Source organism: Nicotiana sylvestris, chromosome 5 (genome assembly GCF_000393655.2).
Source record: "Nicotiana sylvestris chromosome 5, ASM39365v2, whole genome shotgun sequence".
NCBI classification, from domain to species: Eukaryota; Viridiplantae; Streptophyta; class Magnoliopsida; order Solanales; family Solanaceae; genus Nicotiana; species Nicotiana sylvestris.
Window position 1 is genome coordinate 74521455 of NC_091061.1, and position 23134 is coordinate 74544588.

Genomic DNA, 23134 nt, shown 5'->3' on the forward strand with positions numbered 1-23134 from the left:
TTGTCTATATTATGGAGGACCACACTTGTGGCAAAATTGTGAGAATATTTCCGAGAGCAAGTTGGGTGCACCATCTCAATCTTTTGCGTGGAATATTTGTAATGTGTGTGGTTGTCAAGGTGGCCATTGGGATAGATGTCCTAATTCTTTTTACCCTCCTCTGAGCCTTTATTATGATGTTTCAAATAATGTTTATGAATTTGATAGGAGCAATGAAGTGGAGGATGAGGAGCGCGTTGCTCGTATTATGGACATGGTGAGGCAAGTCGCCGAGCAACAAGATGAAATTCAAAAAAAGACTGCCTTAGCAATCAAAGGACTGCATGCTAGAATGGAAGAATTAATGGCCAGTTCATAAGAAGAACCTCAACTCGACGAAGAGAGCGAGTTCCCACAAGAAGATACCTTTGAAGAAGCATATATCGTGAGCCAATCTTGGATAGAGGAACAAGCTCAACTGGTAAAATTCATGAGTTTCTCCGTGATGGTCTTTTAAATATGTCAGAACAATTGGTAGACGAAAGAACTGAGCTCAGAAAAGAGATAGACCAATTTGGCTCAGATATCCATGACCCGCAGACTCAATTGAATAAAAAGGTTGAGGCGTCTGATGCCGTACAACTAATTGTTGTGGATACTGACCAACTTGTGAAACAGAAAGAGGAATTTTAACTATTCGACCAAAATATTATTAATGATTCCAAGGTTTATGAAGTGTGCAAAAGTGAGGATGTCAAAAGTGAAGCGATTCTAGAGTTGGAGCGCATTGGACTTTATTCTAAACACTTTTCAATATTGTGTTTGGTTGTTGAAACTAGAATTGATCCATTCGAGCATATGGAGGAGTCAATGGATGAGGAACAAAATGCATAAATTCTGAAATTTGCCATGCCAAGGAGACAAAATGACATCCCTCACTTAAAGGACAAGAAGTGCAAGATGCGATATCTATTGCTTAGTTCCTTTATTTTTACACCACCGCCCCAGGAACGTGATAGAAAAATTAATGCAAAATTGGGAACACAATTCATATCCTCAAGATGGAGTAAAAAGTGGTGAAAGTGATAGCGTCGTGTCGCGACGTTAAATCAAGCGCTTGTTGGGAGGCAACCCGATTTTAATTTTTCTTTTATTTTTGTTTAATTTTTTTATATTATTGTATTATCTTTGTAGTGTTGTTTTTGTATTTTTGTAGGAGTAGGAGCATGGAGTCAAAGATAACAGAAAGTATGCAAAAGTGAGCAGGTGGTTGGAACGAAGTGTGCAGTGTCTGCACAAAGGATCATCCTTGGGAGAAGTCTGAGTATCCCGTGAGCTGCTAATGTTTTGGCTTTTGGCCTACTAGGGAGTCTCTTTTACCCTATTGTTATATATTGTATGCATTACGGGCATTACATAATTTTAAGTGTGGGCTGAGGATATTGTCTGGGTGATTTTGTATGCTATCCTAACTTAATTTTAGTATTCTTTCTTAGTGTAGTGATTTTTGTAATTCAAAAAAAACAATTCGAAAAAAGAAAAAAACACTCAGAAAAAGCTCGAACTTTTCACGACGATGGATCTTTTGGATAATTTCTCTTGAGATATTGAAGTCCGATTAAAAATACGAAAAAGATTTTTTTAGGATAGTTAGGTAGTATCCCTTAATTTTTCTTTGAGCGCCGGTTCTTTTCCAAGGGTGTAGCTCGAACCGGGTACTTTTTTTTAAGAGTAGGTTAGGAAGAAACTGAGTTGCTCTGAAATACCTATTGACGTGTTTGGTGCTGGCACATTATGCTATGACATGCGTTCTGTCTTCCCGTACATTTGAATTGAATTGTGATGCCCGAGTAAAATAAATAGTCTACTCTGTGACGCCTTTTCTCAGTTGTTTGACTTGTATGCCACATAGTGCAATATTGCTTCAAGTTTCTCAATCATATGTGCTTGCTTGACTTGAGAGTTGAACAGAGCCGTCTCGACTGAGTCATGTGTAATATGTGTGTGAGGATTTGTGTTTTTCTATGCTATCCTGTGTAGTCTAGAACTTGCCCCGTATGTTAATCGAAGCGAAATCATTAAGTTGTGCTAGTCTAGGAGATGATGTAGGCGTTTCTTGCTTGATCATAGATGTGCTTGTCACTTAAAAATAAAATTTTTGTTGCTAACCTCGTTGAGCCTATAGACCTTTTCTTTGACACCCACATTACATGTCGTACCCCTACTTTATTCTTAATTTGAGATTGTTGAACCTTTACCTCCTAAGATACTTAGTCGCTAAAAGAAGTAAGGTGAGAGATTGGGGAGTAGCTTTCGAGTGGAACCATGGAAGGGCCTTTAAGGTACACTAAACTTGTGAAAAAAGGTCACTAGGCAAAGAACCTTAATGTACGGAGGGTGTGGAGAAAGAAAAAAAGAGAAAAAGAACAAAAAAATTGCAAGAAGGAAAAAAGTAGTAGTTCAAATAATATAGAGAAACATATACCTCCTAATCTTACTAATTCATGCTAGTGGGAGTATAGAAGTGCTTAATTTTAAAAAGGGCTATGTTGTATATGGTCTGTGGCGAGTGAATTGGTTGAGAAGAATATGTGCTATTATGAGTGTAGTGTATTAAAGTGCTTAGGAGGATTAGTCACTATTCCTAAATATATCCTACCCGTCCCTTAGCCTACACTACAAACTTAAAGTCCTAATGGATCCTAGATTTGGCTAGCTTAGTGTCACGACCTTAAACCCAGATCCGGTTGTGATGCCGCCTCTCGTGAAGACAACGCCAGTTGACACACTCCCAATTCATTTTAAGCAATTAAAATAATACAAATTAAGTCTTTAGTATAGTAATAATCCCAAAATAAGGTGAAACAGTACAATTGCGGAATAGACATAGCCCGATATCGGGGAGTCACCAGTCATGAGCATCTACTATCCGAATAAAGACAGGAAAAGTCTACATAGTCTATTACAGAACTAAAACAGAGTAAATAAGATGGGGGCAGAAGCACTGGGCTGTGAACGCCGAGCAACTACCTAGTGAATCTCCGAATCCGCCTGAGCTGGAAGAATCAACACTCGCTAGCGGGACCTGAAACGCCTGAATCTGCACACAGGGTGCAGGGAGTAAAGTGAGTACTCCAACTCAGTGAGTAATAATAATAGTTGAAGACTGAGCAATAAGAAATCACGTAAAAGCACATCAACATGCTATAAGAAGCAGTATAAAACAAGTAAAAGCAATGTAACAGTGAAAACATATAAAGACACCTTAGTTTAGAAGAAGCTTCTTTGAAACACCTTTTTAACAGTTAAACAATTAAATGAAAAGCAGCTAGAATAGATAAACACATAAAAATCCGCCCCTCGGGCACAATGTCAACAAAATCCGCCCCTCGGGCAATATCATGGAACAACACCAGCCCCTCGGGCTATATCTCATATCATAATGGGTACCCGCGCTCACTGGAAGTGTATAGACTCTGGGAGGGGCCTCTTACGGCCCAAGCGCAATATCAAGACATCTCGTGGCATAATCAATAGGCTCTCGACCTCATATCAACAAGCCACCTCGTGGCGTACAATATCAGGCCCTCGGCCTCATAATCATGAATCAGCTCAATAACCTCACAACACAAGCCCTCGACCTTACTTAGTTAGAATCTCATAAGCTACTCGGGCAACAATAAGACATGATGCTCAGCTCAAATTATTATTTAGAATGTCATTTAATGTATTAAAACAGAATAAACATGGCTGAGTTATGAAAACAGTAGAATATAGCATGATTGAGTACAAATATAAAGTCAAAACAGTGAGGAATAGTAGTAAAGATCCCCTAAGGGTCCAAAAAAGTTGGCACGAGGCCCAAATATGGCATTCAACCCAAGACATGATGATAGCAAACAATTTTCAATCAAATACGCAATAAAACAGTCATTTGGGACGGACTAAGTCACAATCCCCACCAGTGCATGACCCCACGCTCGTCATCTAGCGTGTGCATCACCTCAACATAGCACAACGATGTGTAATCCGGGGTTTCATACCCTCAGGACAACATTTACAATCATTACTCACCTCTATTCGGTCAAAATCTCTAGCCCACGATGCCTTTGCCTCTCGAATTGACCTCTGAGTGCTCCAAATCTAACCAAAATCAATGTAAAACCATCAAAATATGCTAAGGGAACAAAGCCCACTCGAAAGAAATTAAATTACAACACAAATCCCAAAATTGGCCAAAACCGACCCCCGGGCCCACGTCTCGGATTCCGATAACATTTACATCAATAGATTCTTTATCACTTCCCGAGTTCATTCATATCAAAAGCATCAAAATCCTACCAAAAACGACCCCTCAAATCCCAAATTCTAGGTCTCCAATTACAAGCCCTAATTCTTCAATATTAGGCTTAAATTTCGTGATTAATTTGGTAGAAGATACATTGGGATCGAGTATTAAGTCCATAAATCTTACCTGCAAGTATTCCCTCTTGATTCCCCCTTCAATCCTCTTCAAAAAGCTTCAAAATCGCTCAAAAATGTTAGAAGTTAGCCCCAAAATCGCCTTGAAATCGCTCGACTGCGCTGTACGAAGCCTCTCTTGAATTACCTTCACCTTTTCTAAAGCATCCTGCACCAAGTCTGTCCCCAATAGCCTAGCCTCACCCGGCTCAAACCAACCAACTGGAGATCTACATCGCCTCCCATACAAGCCTCATATAGAGCCATCTGAATACTCGATTGGTAGTTGTTGTTATAAGTAAACTTTGCGAGCGGTAGAAACTAATACCATGACCCTCTAAAATCAATGACACAAGCACGCAACATGTCCTCCAATATCTGAATAGTGCGCTCAGACTGCCCATCCGTCTGAGGGTGAAAAGCTGTGCTCAACTAAACCTGAGTACCCAACTCTCGCTGCACAGACCTCAAAAACTGCAAAGTAAACTGAGTGCCTCTATCTAAAATGATAGAAACTGGAACACCATGCAAACAAACAATCTCCCGGATATAGATCTCTGCCAACCGCTCAGAAGAATAGGTAGCACACACAGGAATGAAGTGCGCAGACTTGGTCTGTGGAAGCCCAACTAGCATCGAACTTCTTCAAAGTCCGTGGGAGCCCAACTAAAAAGTCCATGGTGATCTGCTCCCACTTCCACTCTGGAATATCCATCTGCTGAAGCAAGCCACCCGGTCTCTGATGCTTATATTTCAATTGCTGACAATTGAGACACCAAGCTACAAATCCCACAATGTCCTTCTTCATTCTCCTCCACCAATAATGCTGCCTCAAATCTTGATACATCTTCGCGACACCCAGATGAATAGAGTACCGCGAGCTATGGGCCTCCTCCAAAATAAACTCCTGAAGCCCATCCACATTGGGCACACATATTCGGCCCTGCATCCTCAACACCCCATTATCACCAATAGTCACGTCTCTGGCATCATCGTGCTGAACTCTGTCCTTAAGGACAAGTAAATGAGGATAATCATACTGGCGCTCTCTGATGCGATCATATAAGGAAGACCAAGAAATCACACAAGCCAATACCCGACTGGGCTCTGAAATATCCAACCTCACGAACCGATTGGCCAAGGCCTGAACATTAATTGCAATAGGTCTCTTCTCAGCTGGAATATAGGACAAACTCCCCATACTCACCGCCTTCCGGCTCAAAGCATCGACCACCACATTGGCCTTCCCAAGATGGTACAATATAGTAATATCATAATCCTTTAGCAAATCCAACCACCCCCACTACCTCAAATTGAGATGCTTCTGCTTGAACAAGTGCTGGAGGCTACAATGATCAGTAAACACCTCACAAGACACACCATACAAGTAATACCTCCAAATCTTCAATGCGTGAACAATGGCAACCAACTCCAAATCATGAATAGGGTAGTTCTTCTCATAGGGCTTCAATGGCGAGAAGCATAAGCAATAACTCTACCCTCCTGCATCAATACACACCTAATACCAACTCTCCAAGAATCACAATACACGGTATATGAACCTGAAGCTGATGGCAAAACTAACACTGGAGCTGTGGTCAAGGCTGTCTTGAGCTTCTGAAAGCTCTCCTCACACTCATCCGACCATACAAATGAAGCACCCTTCTGAGTCAACTTGGTCAAGGGCGATGCGATAGATGAGAATCCCTGAACAAACCAGCGGTAATAACCTGCCAAACCAAGAAAGCTGCGAATCTCTGTGGCTGAGGACGGTCTGGGCCAACTCCGAACCGCCTCTATCTTATTCGGATCAACCTGAATACCTTCACTAGACACCACGTGCCCCAAGAAAGCGACTAATCTGAGCCAAAACTCACACTTGGAGAATTTTGCATAAAGTTTCTCCTCCCTCAATCTCTGCAACACAACTCTCAAATGCTCTGCGTGCTCCTCATGACTACATGAGTATACCAGAATATCATCAATGAAGACTATGACGAACGAGTCGAGATAAGGCCGGAACACGCTGTTCATCAAATGCATAAACGCTGCTGGGGCATTGGTCAGCCCAAAAGACATCACCAAGAACTCATAATGACCATATCGGGTCATGAAAACTGTCTTAAGAATATCCGAGTCCCTGATCTTCAACTGGTGGTGACTTGAATGGAGATCAACCTTGGAGAACACTCTCGCTCCCTGAAGCTGGTCGAATAAATTATTAATACAAGGTAAAGGATACTTGTTCATAATTGTTACTTTGTTCAACTACCTATAATCAATGCACATCCTCATAGTGCCATCCTTCTTCTTCACGAATAGAACTGGCGCACCCCAAGGCGACACACTAGGCCGAATGAACCCCTTATCAAGAAGTTCCTGAAGCTGCTCCTTTAACTCCTTCAACTCCGCTGGTGCCATACGATACGGCGGAATAGAAATGGGCTGAGTGCCTGACACCAGGTCAATACCAAAATCAATATCCCTGTCCGGTGGCATGCCCGACAAGTTTGCAGGAAACACATCAGGAAACTCCCTTACAACTGGAACAGAATCAATACTAGGAGTCTCTGCACCGACATCCCTCACAAAGGCTAAATACGAAAGACAGCCCTTCCCAACCATATGTTGGGCCTTCAAGAATGAGATTACCCTACTAAGAACGTAATCAGTCAAACTTCGCCACTCAATCCATGGCATACCTGGTATAGCCAAGGTGACTGTCTTAGCATGACAGTCCAAAATAGCACAACACAGAGATAGCCAATCCATGCCCAAAATAACATCGAAATCCACCATACACAATAATAAAAGATCCACTCGGGTGTCCAGACCCCCAATAGTCGCCATACACGACCGGTACACACGATCCACAATAATAGTATCGCCTACTGGAGTAGATACATGAACAAGTGAAACAAGAGACTCACTAGGTGTATCCAAATAATGAGCAAAGTATGATGACATATAAGAAAAGGTGGAACCGGGATAAAATAATACAGAAGCATCTCTGTGGGAGACCAAGACAATACTTGTAATAACAGCATCGGAAGCAATAGCATCGGGTCTAGCTGGGAGTGCATAGAAATGGGCTTGACCGCCACCTGATCGACCTCCCCCTCTAGGACAGCCTCTAGCTGACTAACCTCTACCCCTAGCTGGGTGGGTGGGTGGTGGTGAAGTAACTGGCGTTGAAGCCGATGGCTGACTCCTCTGCTGAGATGAACCTGCAAGACGACGAGGACCCGCCTCCAAATATGACCCATTTCTCCACACTCATAGCAACTCCCGGGTGTTGGATACAGGGAATGAAGGGAACCCCTAGCACCGAAATGACTAGCAGATGCACCTGGCATAGAAGAGCTCTGAACTGATGGAGCACGGGACAGACTCTGATCTAGAAGGGCACTAAGTGATGACTGGCCCTGATGAGGACCGTGAGAACCATGACCCGATGACTCCCCATGATAACCTGGGCGAGCTGGCTGAGCATGCCTGAATGGATGACCTCTACAAGGCTGGCACCTTTCCTAAAGGTTCTACAACCTCTCGAGGATAAATACAGACGTCTCCGTACCGATCCGCAAGACTCAACTAAACCTGCTCATGACTCGTGAGACCAATGTAACCTAGGCTCTAATACCAACTTGTCAAGACCCTAAACCTGGACCCGATCGTGATGGCGCCTCTCGTGAAGACAAGGCCAACCGACACACTCCTAATTCATTTTAAGTACAATAATACAAATTAAGTCTTTAGCATAATAATAATCCCAAAATAAGGTGAAACAGTAAAATTGCGGAATAGACATAGCCCGACATCATGGTGTCGCCAGTCATGACCATCTACTATCCAAATAAAGACAGGAAAAGTCTACATAGTCTATTACAAAACTAAAACAGAGTAAATAAGATAGGGGGAGAAGCACTAGGCTGCGAACGCCGAGCAGCTACCTAGTGAATCTTCGAATCCGCCTGAGCTGGAAGAATCAACACTCGCTAGCGGGACCTGAAGCACCTGAATCTATACACAGGGTGTAGGGAGTAAAGTGAGTACTCCAACTTAGTGAGTAATAATAATATATGAAGACTGAGCTATAAGAAATCACGTAAAAGCACATCAACATGCTATAAAGAAGCAGTATAAAACCAGTAAAAGCAATGTAACAGTGAAAACACATAAAGACACCTTAGTTCAGAAGAAGCTTCTTTGAAACACCTTTTTAACAGTTAAACAATTAAATGAAAAGTAGCTAGAACAGATAAACACATAAAAATCCACCCCTCGGGCAATATCATGGAACAACGCCAGGCCCTCAGGCTATATCTCATATCATAATGTGTACTCGTGCTCACTGGGGGTGTACAGACTCCGGGAGGGGCCCCTTACGACCCAAGCGCAATATCAAGCCATCTCATGGCATAATTAATAGGCTCTCGGCCTCATATCAACAAGACACCTCGTGGCGTACAATTTCAGGCCCTCGGCCTCATAATCATGAATCAGCTCAATAACCTCACAACACAAGCCCTCGACCTTACTTAGTTAGAATCTCATAAGCCACTCGGGCAACAATAAGACATGATGCTCAGCTCAAATTATTATTTAGAATGTCATTTAATGTGTTAAAACAGAGTAAACATGGCTGAGTTATGAAAACAGTAGAATATAGCATGATTGAGTACAAGTATAAAGTCAAAACAGTGAGGAATAGTAGTAAAGATCCCCTAAGGGTCCAAAAAAGTTGGCACGAGGCCCAAATATGGTATTCAACCCAAGACATGATGATAGCAAACAATTTTCAATCAAATACGCAATAAAACAGTCATTTGGGACGGACTAAGTCACAATCCCCACCAGTGCATGACCCCACGCTCGTCATCTAGCGTGTGCATCACCTCAACATAGCACAACGATGTGTAATCCGGGGTTTCATACCCTCAGGACAACATTTACAATCATTACTCACCTCTATTCGGTCAAAATCTCTAGCCCACGATGCCTTTGCCTCTCGAATTGACCTCTGAGTGCTCCAAATCTAACCAAAATCAATGTAAAACCATCAAAATATGCTAAGGGAACAAAGCCCACTCGAAAGAAATTAAATTACAACACAAATCCCAAAATTGGCCAAAACCGACCCCCGGGCCCACGTCTCGGATTCCGATAACATTTACATCAATAGATTCCTTATCACTTCCCGAGTTCATTCATATCAAAAGCATCAAAATCCTACCAAAAACGACCCCTCAAATCCCAAATTCTAGGTCTCCAATTACAAGCCCTAATTCTTCAATATTAGGCTTAAATTTCGTGATTAATTTGGTAGAAGATACATTGGGATCGAGTATTAAGTCCATAAATCTTACCTCCAAGTATTCCCTCTTGATTCCCCCTTCAATCCTCTTCAAAAAGCTTCAAAATCGCTCAAAAATGTTAGAAGTTAGCCCCAAAATCGCGGACAATGGCTATTTAAACATTCTGCCCAGGCATTCAACTCCTTCTTCGCGAATGCGGTCAAAGCCTCACGTTCGCGAAGCACAAACTGACGTTGACAAAAATTTCCTTCATCGCGATCGCGACTCCCAGCTCGTGAACACGAAGACTTAGCTCCCTTACTCACCCCGAACGAGACACCCCCTTCCGGGAACGCGAAGAACATACCAACCTGAACCCAGCTGCTCAACTTTCCTCTACGTGAACGCGGCATAACCTTGCGAACACGATGACCTTGAGCCTCAACCCTTCACGATCGCGGGACCTCCTTTGCGAGCGCGAAGGAAAACCTCCCAGCCTCCCAGCCTAACCCTTCGCGAACGCGAAGGCCAATTGTCTGCAACACCCAACAACAAATTTCTGCAATCTTTCACAACATGAAATGGTCCGATTGACCACCCAAAACTCACCCGAGGCCCCCAGGATCTCAACCAAACATGGAAACATATCCCATAACATCATTCAAACTTGTTCCAATCTTCAGAACGCTCAAAACAACATCAAAACACCAAATTCATATCGGATTCAAGCCTAAGAATTCCAAAATCTTCTAAATTACGCTTTTGATCAAAAAGTCTACCAAACCACGTCCGAATGACCTGAAATTTTGCACACACATCCAAAATGATAAAACGGACCTACTGCGACTTTCGGAATTCCATTCCGACCCCTATATCAAAATCTCACCTATCAACCGGAAAACGCCAAAATTCCAATTTCGCCAATTCAAGCCTAAATCAACTCCGGACCTCCAAAACACATTCTGATCACGCTCCTACTTCCCAAATCACCTCCCGAAGCTATCCGAACCATCAGGACTCATATCCGATCCCTCTAACACATAAGTCAACATCCGGTTGACTTTTCCAACTTAAGCTTCCTTAAAAGAGACTAAGTGTCTCAAACCTTACCAAAACCTTTTTGAAAGCAAGCCAACCAACCCGATCACACATAGAACTAATAAACAAAGCAATAATAAGCAAAAATGGGGGAAACAGAGCGGTAACTCATGAGACGACTGGTCGGGTCATCACACTTAGATTAGTAGAGATGTAAACTATGGGCAAGCTTATGGTACGACCACATGATGCACATAAAGTTCTTTATGAGAGTGAGTGAATTTTGTTCAACTGTGTGATGTCCTTAAATTATGTTCAAAGGCATACTTGAATGTGTGGACTACTCTATATTCACTCTTTTGTTTGTTGGTGAGGGCACAGGATCTCATGAAGGATTGGTAAAGTTGTAAATTTCTCTTGTTGGGTGAGTGCGCGAGTTGAGGGTTCTTAGTGGTAACAAGTCGGCTCTTGAGGTAGGGTGATTATAGATTGGTTGTTTGAATTGATTGAATTGAAATGTTTATACTTGGGCATGTTTAAAACGGGAAGAATGTCAAATTTGTATATTCGTGCTTGATTGATGGTATCAATCATAGTCAAGGGTAAAGTGTATGGTTAAAAATTGAAGTGCTCTTCTCTAGTTGAAATGCGTACGTTGTTGGGGTGTCATGACCCAATTCTATGACAGGCCGTGATGGCGCCCAACACTGTTGCTAGGCAAGCCAACACTGAACAATCTAGCGTGACGAGGGAGTGAGTACATAAACAACATGTACCCAATAAGTATCTAGTCTAACCTCTAAGAAGCAGTGACGAGGGATCGACTCCGACACTTACTAAGGGCCAACAATATAATAATATTAAATTTTAATTAAACATGATATATAGAGATGGCAATAAAACTCAGAATAAGAAGTAGCTGAACAATCCTTTCACCATATTTAAGAACCGAATCATTTCCTTCATTTTAAACAAGTAATCTCTCAAACAAATAAATTAATATCAAATATAAAGGGACTTCCAGTACTATTATTATGCACAAATTATGCCGAGGACGTACAACCCGATCCAAATATACATATACATAACTGTGTGCACTACCGAGGGTTGAACGACCCTAATCATAGATGCATCAATTAGCCCGCCGAGGCGAACGACCCGCTCCCATGAGAGTAGTGTAAAAGTTACCCCGCTCGCGGAATATACTTGCGATGCAGTTAAATATAGTTTATCGAGTTAATCGTAACTTCCCTCAATTCTTTTCAAAATAAAGAAATTCAACTTGAAACCTTTAAAATCTTAAAATCCTTAACTCATCCCCATTCGATACAATTAAAAAATAAAATCGGATAACGACGTCCACAAAGCATGGTGTAAACCTAAAACTACCCGGACATAAGCAAGAATAGTAGTTATGTATGGACTCTCATCACTTCGTGCGTACGTAGCCCCCACAAATAGCAACACATATTAATTAAGTTCACCTATGGGGTTAATTCCCTCTTACAAGGTTATAAAAGAGACTTACGTCGTCTCAAGGCCTACTTTTCGGTCCAAGATTGTGCCCAAACCCTCAATTTGGCGCCAAACGACGCACAACTAGTCAAATATTATTTAAAATAATTAATACTTGCTTAAAAGTTCATATCCTAACTATCAAAGTGATTTCCCAAGCCTATTTGCAAAATTCCTAAAATTCACCCCCGAGCCCACGTGCCCGGATTCCGAAAATGTTTGAAGAAAGTTGTTACCCATAACCTCATGAACTCAAATATATGATTTTCACTAAATTCCATAATCAATTTCGTGGTTAGATCTCATTTTTATCAAAAACCTAGGTTTTTACCTAAACCCATAAATTTACTAATTTATATGTTATAATCTACCCATCCATAAATTTACTAATTTATATGTTATAATATACCCATAAACTATGTATGTAACTTACAATTGATAGAAATCACTTACCTCCAAGAGCTTGGAGAAAACCCTTCTCAAGAAGCTGAAAAAATCGCCCAAAGAGAGAGAAATGTGTTAGAAATGGCTTAAGCCCCGTATTAAATGAACCCTTCTACCCAGCGATTTTCGCACCTGCGGTAAAATCCTTACAAGTGCACATTTCACTTACCTGGCCAAGCTCCGGATATGTGGACAAAAAAGGGGTCGCTTCTGCGCGCCTTCCGCTCCCGCGACCACTGTACTCGCATCTACAGATGGATGGGCTGCCCTCACTGTTTCGCTTCTACCGCTCGTGGCTCGCACCTGCGAGCTCACACCTACGGGTGGCCAAGCGCAGGTGCGATTATGACAGCACCTAGGAGCTTCAGCTATTGCTCCCAATCTCCAACATGGTCCGAGCCTTGTCCGATTTACACCCTGGGCCCCGCCCGAACATACTAACAAGTTTGGAATCATAAAACGGACTCGTTCGAACTCTTGAAACGCCCAAAACAACATTAAAACTAAGAATCGCACCCAAAAACCAATTGGATCAAATTTATAAACTTCAAGTTCTTCAATTTACTCTCAATGCGCCGTAACGTACTTAAACTACTCGAATTGACACCAAATTTTGCGTGCAAGTCTTAAATGACATTAAGGAACTATTCACGGTCTCGAAATTCCATTTGGATCTTGATATCACCAAAAGCCGCTCCAAACCAAATTTAAAGAACTTCTAAAACCTTCAAAGAACCAACTTTCACTATTAGGCGCCAAAACGCTCCTGGGTCATCCAAAACCTGATCCGAACATACGCCCAAGTCCAAAATCATCATACGAACCTATTGGAACCATCAAATCCATATTCCGAGATCGTTTACTCAAAGTATTGACCAAAGTCAAACTTAGACTTTTAAGGCCAACTAAAGGAACCAAGTGTTTCGATTTCAATCCGAATGCTTCTAAATCCCGAACTAACCATCCCTGCCAGTCATAAAACAGTAAAAGCACATACAAAAAGTCTTATTTAGGGGTACAAGGTTATAGAAAGATTGGTCAGGTCGTTACATTCTTCACCTCTTAAACAAACATTCATCCTCGAACGAGTTTAGAATCATACCTGGAGTGCTGAATAAGTGAGGATATCTGCTCGACATGTTCTCCTCAGACTCCCAGGTCGCCTCCTCGACTGGTTGGCTCCTCCACTAAACCTTTACCGTGGAAATACTCTTGGATCTCAACTGGTGATCCTGTCTAGCAACAATGGCAATTGTCTCCTCCTCATAACCCAGGCTCTCATCTAGCTGAATGGTGCTGAAGTCTAACACATGCGACAAGTCGGCGTGATACCTCCGGAGCATAGACACGTGAAAAATCAGATAAACTCCCGATAGGCTGGGGGTAAAGCAAGCTCATAAGCAACCTCCCCAACTCATCTCAACACCTCAAATGGACCTATAAACCTTAGGCTCAACTTGCCCTTCTTCCCAAATCTCATGATTCCCTTCATCGGCAAAACTTTCAGTAGAACCTTCTCGCCCACCATAAATGACAAATCACACACCTTCTGATCCGCGTAACTCTTCTGTCTGGACTGTGATGTGCGAAGTTGCTTCTGAATCAAATTCACCTTTTCCAAGGCATCCTTCACCAAATCAGTACCATATAACTTAGCCTCATCGGGCTCAAAGCACCTGATGGGAGAACGACATTGCCGACCATATAAAGCCTCAAATGGAGCCATCTCGATGCTGGAGTGATAACTATTGTTGTAAACAAACTCGGCCAAAGGTAAGAATCGATCCCACTGCCCTCCAAAGTCAATTTGAGCATATCCCCAAGGATCTGAACTGTACGCTCTGACTGGCCGTCGATTTGTGGATGAAATGCTATGCTGAGCTTTACAAGGGTTCCTAACTCACTCTGTATCGCTCTCCAAAAATGTGAAGTAAATTGAGGGCCTCTATTTGATATGATTGAAACAGGCACACCATGCAACCGAACTATCTCCTTAATATAATTCTGGGCCAACCTCTCTGAAGTATACGTAGTCACAACCGAAATGAAGTGTGCCGACTTGGTCAACCTGTCGGCAATGACCCAAACTGCATCAAACTTCTGCAAGGTCTGCAGCAACCCAACTACGAAGTCCATAGTAATGCACTCCCATTTCCACTCCGGTATAGTCATCTTCTGGAGTAGGCCACCTGGCCTCTGGTGCTCATACTTAACCTGCTGGCAATTTAGGCACCTAGATACATACTCAACTATGTCTTTCTTCATCCGTTGCCGCCAATAATGCTGCCTCAGGTCACAATACATCTTTGTAGCACATGGATGAATAGAATACCGAGAACTGTGTGCCTCCTCTTGAATATTCCCTCTCAAACCATCGATATTAGGAACACATATATGACCTTGGAGTCGCAGAACAACACCCTCGCCGATAGAAGCCTCCTTGGAACCACCCTATAGTATTGTCTCTCTGAGGACCATCAAATGCGGATCTTCAAACTGTCGAGCCTTGATCTGCTCCAATAGTGAAGACTGGGCAACGATGCATGCAAGAACTCGACTCAGCTGGGCTTTGAGATATCCAACCTCATAAGTCCGTTAGCCAAGAGCTGAATGTCCAAAGCTAGTAGACTCTCCTTTACTGAAATAAATGCCAAGCTACCCATACTTTCGGCCTTTCTGCTCAAGGCATGATTGACTATATTCGCCTTGCCTGAATGATAAAGAATGGTGATGTCATAATCCTTCAGTAACTCAAGCCATTTGTGCTGTCTCAAATTTAGATCCCTTTGCTTGAACAAATGCTGCAAGCTGCAATGATCCATGTAAACCTCACACAACACCCTATAAAGATAATTCCTCCAGATTTTAAGAGCATGAACAATCACGACTAGCTCTAGATCATGCATTGGGGTAATTCTTCTCATGAATATTCACTTGACATGAAGCATATGCAATAACTCTCCCATTTTTCATTAGAACACAACCCAAACAAATGCGTGAAGCATCACAATACATCATATACATCCCCGAACCGAAAGGAAACACTAGAACCAATGCTGTACTCAAAGCTTTCTTGAGCTTCTAAAAGCTCTCCTCACAATCATCGGACCAGCGAAACGGAGCACCCTTCTGGGTCAATCTAGTCAAAGGTGCTACAATAGATGAAAAGCTCTCCACAAACCGGCGATAATAACATGATAATCCCAAAAGCTCCTGATCTTAGTCACCGAAGTGGGACAAGGCCAACTCTGAACTGCCTCAATCTTCTTGGGATCTACCTTAATACCCTCTCCTGATACAACATGTCCCAAGAATGCCACAGAATCTAGCCATAACTCACACTTGGAGAACTTAGTAAATAGCTTCTGTTCCCGCAAGGTTTGAAGCACCACTCTCAAATGCTGCTCGTGCCCCTCCATGCTATGCGAGTAGATCAAAATGTCATCAATGAAGACAATGACAAACAAATCAATATAAGGCCTGAACACCCTGTTCATCAAGTCCATAAATGCCGCTGGGGCATTAGTCAAGCCGAAGGACATTACTAGAAACTCTTAATGGACATATCTGGTATGGAAAGCAGTCTTCGGAATATTTGAGTCCTGAATCTTCAATTGATGGTACCCTGATCTCATATTGATCTTAGAGAACATCCTAGCACCCTGCAACTGGTCAAATAAATCATCAATACGTGATAACGGGTACTTGTTCTTAATGGTAACTTTGTTCAACTGGCTGTAATCAATGCACATGAACATAATCCCATCTTCTTTTCAAATAACACTAGTGACCGCAAGGTGACACACTTGGTCTGACGAACCCCTTTGCTGGCAACTCCTTCAACTATTTCGGAGCCATACGGTACGGTGGGATAGATATAGGCTGGGTACCTAGAGCCAAGTCAATACAAAAATCAATATCATGATCTGGTGGCATGCCTGGAAGGTTAGAAAGAGACACATCGGTGAACTCCCGAACTACTGACACTGAATCAATCGCCGGAGACTCTGTGGTAGTATCCCAAACATAAGCTAGATAAGCCAAACAACCCTTCTCGACCATATGTCGAGCCTTCAGAAAAGAGATGAATCGAATAGATGTACTAACATGCGAACCCTTCCACTCCAATCTTGGTTACTCCCTCATCGCTAAAGTAACAGTCTTGGCATGGGAATCAAGGATGGGGTGATATGGGGATAACCAGTCCATGCCCAAGATGACCTCAAAGTCGGTCATATCAAGCAATAGAAGATCTGCTCTAGTCTCGTAACCACAAAATGTGACCACACATGACCAGTAGATTCAATCCACAATAATAGAATCGCCCACAAGAGTGGACATATAAACTAGAGTACCCAAGGACTCCTGAGGAATATCCAAGAAATGAGCAAACAGAGATGACACATATGAATAGGTAGACCCTGGATCAAATAAAACCAAAGCATCCCTACCACAGATATAAATAATACCCGTGATCATGGCATCTGCGACTACTACATCTGGTTTGGCCGGAAAGGCATATAACCTGGATGGAGCACCGGTTGGCCTCCACCTGACTGAACAGTAGTTGGCTGACCTCCCCCTGCCTAGCATCCACCTCTAGGACATTCTCTACCAGCCTACCCTTCGCATCTGGGTGGTCAGATGGCTGGTGCTATAATCATGGGCTGATGACCTTGCTGTACTGCCTTGCCCCGAAGTGTGGGACAAAATCTCTTTATGTGACCTAGATCCCTACACTCGTAACAACCTCTAAGTACCAGAGACTGCTGCCCTAAAGTTTGACCCTGATGGCCTGAATACCCACTAGAAGAACCCTAGATGGCTGGTGGTCAGAGTGAACTCTCTGGCATGGCACTGAAATAGGCATTGGAAGAACCCTGATGATCTGAGTACCCACTGGAAGAGCCCTGAATAGCTGGTAGGTAGTAAGGACTCTCTGGTAAGGCGCTAAAATAGGGTCGCGCTGGAGTACCCTAAGGAGGTGGTGGTGCTGGATATGTGGGCTTGCTAGGCTGACCCCTCTCAAACTGACATCTGCTCCCAGCCGGGGAACCTCTAAACTCTCCAGAAAAATGGGACCTCTTGTCCTGCTGCATCTGCTCTATACCCCTCAAGCGATAGCCCTCAATCCTCCGAGCAATCTCCACTACTATTTGATAAAAAGTCCCCATCTCAACCTGCCGGGCCATACTAGCCCGAATACCGGAGTTCAACCCTACAACAAACCTCTGCACTCTCTCTGCATTAGTAGAAAGTATCATAAGTGCATGGCGAGACAACTCAGAGAATTTCGCCTCATAATCATTCACTAACATCGGGCCCTACTAGAGCTGCTCAAACTAACACCATAACTCTTCCCTTTGGGAGGGTGGGATATACCTATCCAACAAAAGCTGTTTAAACTGGTCCCAAGTCATGGGAGGAGAACCCACTAGCCTTCCAAGAAGATAAAACTGCCACCACCTACGGGCCCTACCTTCCAACTGGAAAGTAGTGAAATCCACCCTATGAGACTCCAATATCCTCATGTTGTGCAGTCTATCCCTGCACCTATCAATAAAGTCCTGGGGATCCTCATATCGCTCACCTCCAAAGATAGAAGGATGTAGCCTAGTCCATCTGTCCAAAAGCTTCTGCGGCTCGCCAGTCGCAACTGGTCTAGGCTTAGGTACAACCATTGCAACTGGCTAGACCCCGCCCATAGGTAGTGTACTATGGGTTAGATATATGGTAGCTGCATGCCCAAGAGCCTAAGTAGTAGGGTTCTTTACTCCCCTCCCGCCTGAGATGTGGCTGGGTCTGCTGGAAATAAACCAACAGGTCATATAATCCATGAACCGGAGCATACGTCCTATGACTTCCTGAAAGCCCGGTGCTGGCATGAAATCTACTAGGGCTGGCTCTGCTGCGCACCTCACCCTGTTCCTAAACAATGGGATCCTCTGCTGGATCCGCTGGTGGTACAACTGGGACAACTTTGGGACGTCCTCGTCCCCTTTCTCGGGATGGTGCCCTCCCCGGCCTCTACCTCATCCTCTCGCAATAGGAGGAGCAGCTCCTCTTAGGTTTGGAACGTCTGCCGTGCCAGTGGCGGATGCACATGGGTACTTGTGGGTGCTTAAGCACCCATTAACTTTGACCATATATAAATTTATATAGGCAATTGTACAAATATTTAGATAAATATTGAGTGAGCACCCACAAGAAAATTCATTTTTCCTCTTCTTTTGAAGTCTTTATCGGCGAGTACCCATAACTTAAAAATTCTGGATCCGCCACTGTGCCGTGCACGTTCTCACCATCTATGAGGGAATAAAAGAAAAAACTTAGTATACCATCATCTGCACGATAATAGGTGAATAAAGAGTAGTTTCCTAACATCCTATACCCTCTCGAAGATAAGTACGGACATCTCCGCATCGATCCGTAAGACTCTGTTAGGCCTGCCCATAACTTGTGAGACCTACATGAACCTAGTGCTCTGATACCATGTTATCACGACCCAATTCTATGACAGGCCATGATGGAGCCCAACACTTTTGCTAGGCAAGCCAACCCTGAACAATCTAGAAATTTTCCGTTTTTATTAAGTTTACTAAGTAATAACTTTCCTCATTTTAAAAGATTTAGGAAATGACAGATGTAAAATACTTAAACGAAAGCAACTGAGTGCAAATCGAAATCATAAAAATGAACCCAAAATCATAAGTCTACCAGTGTGTACCAAGACCTGGTGTTACAAGTATATGAGCATTCTAGTAGAATATACAAAAGAATACCAGTCCACTGGCTGAAATGAAATAGATAGAAAAGTATAACAAAAGAAAGACTCCAGCTATTGCAGAACGGCTCGGAAGGCAGCTCACCATGAAATCTTAAAGTGTAAGTCAAGCGTGCACGCCAGACTGGTATCCAGATGCACCTGCCTCAGATCCTGCACATTTAAGCGCAGAAGTGTAGCATGAGTACATAAACAACATGTACCCAGTAAGTATCTAGTCTAACCTCGAAGAAGTAGTGACGAGGGGTTGACTCCGACACTTACTAAGGGCCAATAATATAATAATATGAAATTCTAATTAAACATGATATATAGAGATGGCAATAAAACTCAGAATACGAAATAACCGAACAATCCTTTCACCATATTTAAGAACCAAATCATTTCCTTCATTTTAAACAAGTAATCTCTCAAACAAATGAATTAATTTCAAATATAAAGGGACTTATAGTGCTATTATCATGCACGAATTATGCCGAGGACGTACGCACCGATCGAAATATACATGTACATAATTGTGTGCACTACCGAGGGTCGAACGGCCTGAACCATAGATGCATCTATTAACCTGCCGAGGCGAACAACCCACTCCCATAAGAGTATTGGAAAAGTCACCCCGCTCACGGAATATACTTGCGATGCAGTTAAATATAATTTATCGAGTTAATTGTCACATCCCTCAATTCTTTTCAGAATAAAGAAATTTAACTTGAAACCTTTGAAATTTTAAAATCCTTAAATGACGTTGTTAATACTTGTTCACATCCTACTTGATATTTTGCTCTTATGCTTTAGTTGAACTTTTTGCATGTCTTATTGTTACATGTTCTCCCTTTCCTTGTTGATTTATTATTATTTGAAATTATTGTTACATGTTATCCCTTTCCTTGTTGATTTATCATTGTTAAAGTCATTGTTACATGTTATCTCTTTCATTATTGATTATCCTTATTTGAAGTCATCGGTTCAAGTTATCTCTTCTATTGTGAGTTATTGTTATTTGGTATCGTGGTTACACATTATCTTTCTCATTGTTGAGTTGTTGGTGTTGAAGTTGTGAAAGCCTTATCACATTGAGCCGAAGTGTTAATTGTTGAGACATTTTTCTTGTTGAGGATTTTTACATTCATTGTTATTGTTGATATTCTTGTACACATTTTGGATGGGCCATAGGATATTATTGTGGGAATATTGATATTGTTGATTATTGGTAAGTTGTGGCATATGGTCACTTGTGGTGCGAGTTGTTATTATAATGTAATTGTTTACCGTAAAAATGGCAATAACAATTAAATTTGATTTAGTGGTTCAAAAAATATGTGATCTATTTTTATGCTAGTTATTAGTCAGTTGATACTATGTGAAAGACTTAGAAACGAGATAAGAGCTTGAGAGTAAGGTGATAACCAAACCGAATGATCAATAATTGGGGCCTCGATCTTGCCTATTCGAGGGTCTCGGGGTCGAGTCTGAAGCTCGGCTGTGAGCTATCGAGGGTGGTCGATGGAGACTAACAGTTATAAATAAATCAATGACGGCTCTTTATGGCCAATAATAAGAAATAAATGAAGAATAATAAATAGAACACAATAAATATGAGCAATAAATGAAGTAATAAGATCAGGAGAATGTGTTAGAGAGCGGAGAGGACGTTCTTTTGTATTTAGTATTGAGCAATAGATATCTACAAAATGACAAGGATCCCCTTTAAATATGAGGGGAAATCCTATCATAGTACAAGTGCATTTACTACAAAGATATGGAGATGGGACAACTAGTTGATGACATGATGTGGGCTCAGACTAGCCTGACAGACTTTTATCGGCTCTAGCTAAATGCCTTGGGAACTCCCCACTTTCTCCCCGTAACCGTCGGTCTATGCTGCTTCAAGGTCGAGCGTCGATGGCCCTCGAGGGATGAAACTCGACCGTGGTTTTGAGCCTTCGAGACATGCCTACAAGGTGCCATAACGATTGAAAATTAGGCCCTCTGATTTTACTGTATATAGATAGTCCCCGCGTTTCTTAGAGTAGAACGATAAGAAATGACCTTGATTACCATCTCTTCGATTTTTTCGCAATGATATCATACTGATGTCACAAGCCTTCATGATAGCCGAGACATCCCGTCGCTTCATCTTTCCTAAATCATTCAATGTACTGCCGATACTTATTCTTCTAAGTGATAATGTCGCCGCCGGTTCAGCAAAAATGCATTGAATGCGTCTGCCAGTATGTCTTTCAAAGACATTGATGGCGCCGTCAGTTACGCTGCCACTGTTTCTATAAATGGGAGCTTCCTGAAATCAATTCTTCATTCAAATGTTCTTCAATCAACCTTTCACCCCTTTCTTCTCCACATCCTCATTCACTGTCATTTCCCATGTCTGAGGCCTATGGCCTCAAAGTTGCACAACGGCGTTTTCATCAACTATGCCATGGCCCTTTTCCGGAGCTCTTCCCTACCGAGAGAGATTACACCAACTTGTTGATGTTGGGGTTGTTGTTGTTGTTGTTACTGCTGTCGTCATTGGCTCAAAATGAGGGAATGGGGGGGGGGGGGGGCGATTTCCTCCGACTCAGGAAAATGTTTGGACTCTATACCGCTACTCAGGGGTGTTCGAACTCTACACCGCTGCTCACTTCCCCTGTCTACCCGGTGCGACACCTTATTTCTTTTGCTTTCCGTGGAATGAGGTGGTACTCAAAGGTATTGCCGCCGACGATGTATCCTTGAGGAGATGGTGCTCGAAGACACTACCGCCGAGGACGTACCCCCGAGAATAGATTAGACTCTAGGCTTTTACTATTTGTATACTTTTGCTTCTTCGTTTTTGTGTAAGGACCCCTCGTGGGCTTTTGTAATCATATGTAAGGACCCCTTGTGGGCTTTTGTAATCAAATGTTTATGAATATAAAGATGTTTCTTCAATTTGTCTCTGATGTATGCTATATTTCCCCTTATCTACACTTGTGAAGAATCTAAGTGCATGACTCTACCGATTGGTACAAATATCAAGCCCGAGTGTGAGTGTTTCTTCTGACCTTTGACTGATTAACACGACTCCCTACAAAACCCTTTGCCATTCCTTGGACCGAGTCCGGATTGGACTGATAGACTCGGGTCGTCGGGACCCTAACTTCGAGTTGAATGAGAGTAGGGTTTCAAATCCTCAGGCTGAGACTTAGCCTTTAGACCTTGCGATAATCTTTGAGGGGGAATTTTCTCAGAAGCTTGAAAATAGAGACTACCTTTAGGCTTTAGGGAACAATCCCCGAGTGGGGGTTTGCTCAAACTCGGGCCACTTGGAAAATTGTTTTGAACATATTTAAGAGAGCCTTAAGGCGTTGTGGATAGATCCCGGATGAGGGTTTACTTGGGTTTATGGTACCCCGACGCCAAGCCTATATGAGTGGAGTTGTAAGTGCTTATTTTCTTCTTGAGAGGAGCCTTCGAAACCGGGTACCATATGGAGTCTTGTAATGATATCGCTGGCCCCTTGGAGAGGTCCTCGACGGGTACCATCTCGGGACGGGCGTTGATGCCAATGGCTTCCTGGAGCCTAACTTCTTTTTGATGGAGGTCCTAGAGATCGGGTACCATCTCGGGACTTGCA

The 23134-nt window shown here is 42.6% G+C and overlaps 1 protein-coding gene across 1 annotated transcript; it reads right to left on the reverse strand.

Moving 5' to 3' along the window:
* Positions 1-14148: 14148 nt before the first annotated feature.
* Positions 14149-14460, reverse strand: LOC138868830 (uncharacterized). Its single transcript, XM_070146401.1, has one exon. It carries the CDS (start codon positions 14458-14460, stop codon positions 14149-14151), a length of 312 nt encoding a protein of 103 aa, XP_070002502.1.
* Between the last annotated feature and the right edge of the window lie 8674 nt (positions 14461-23134).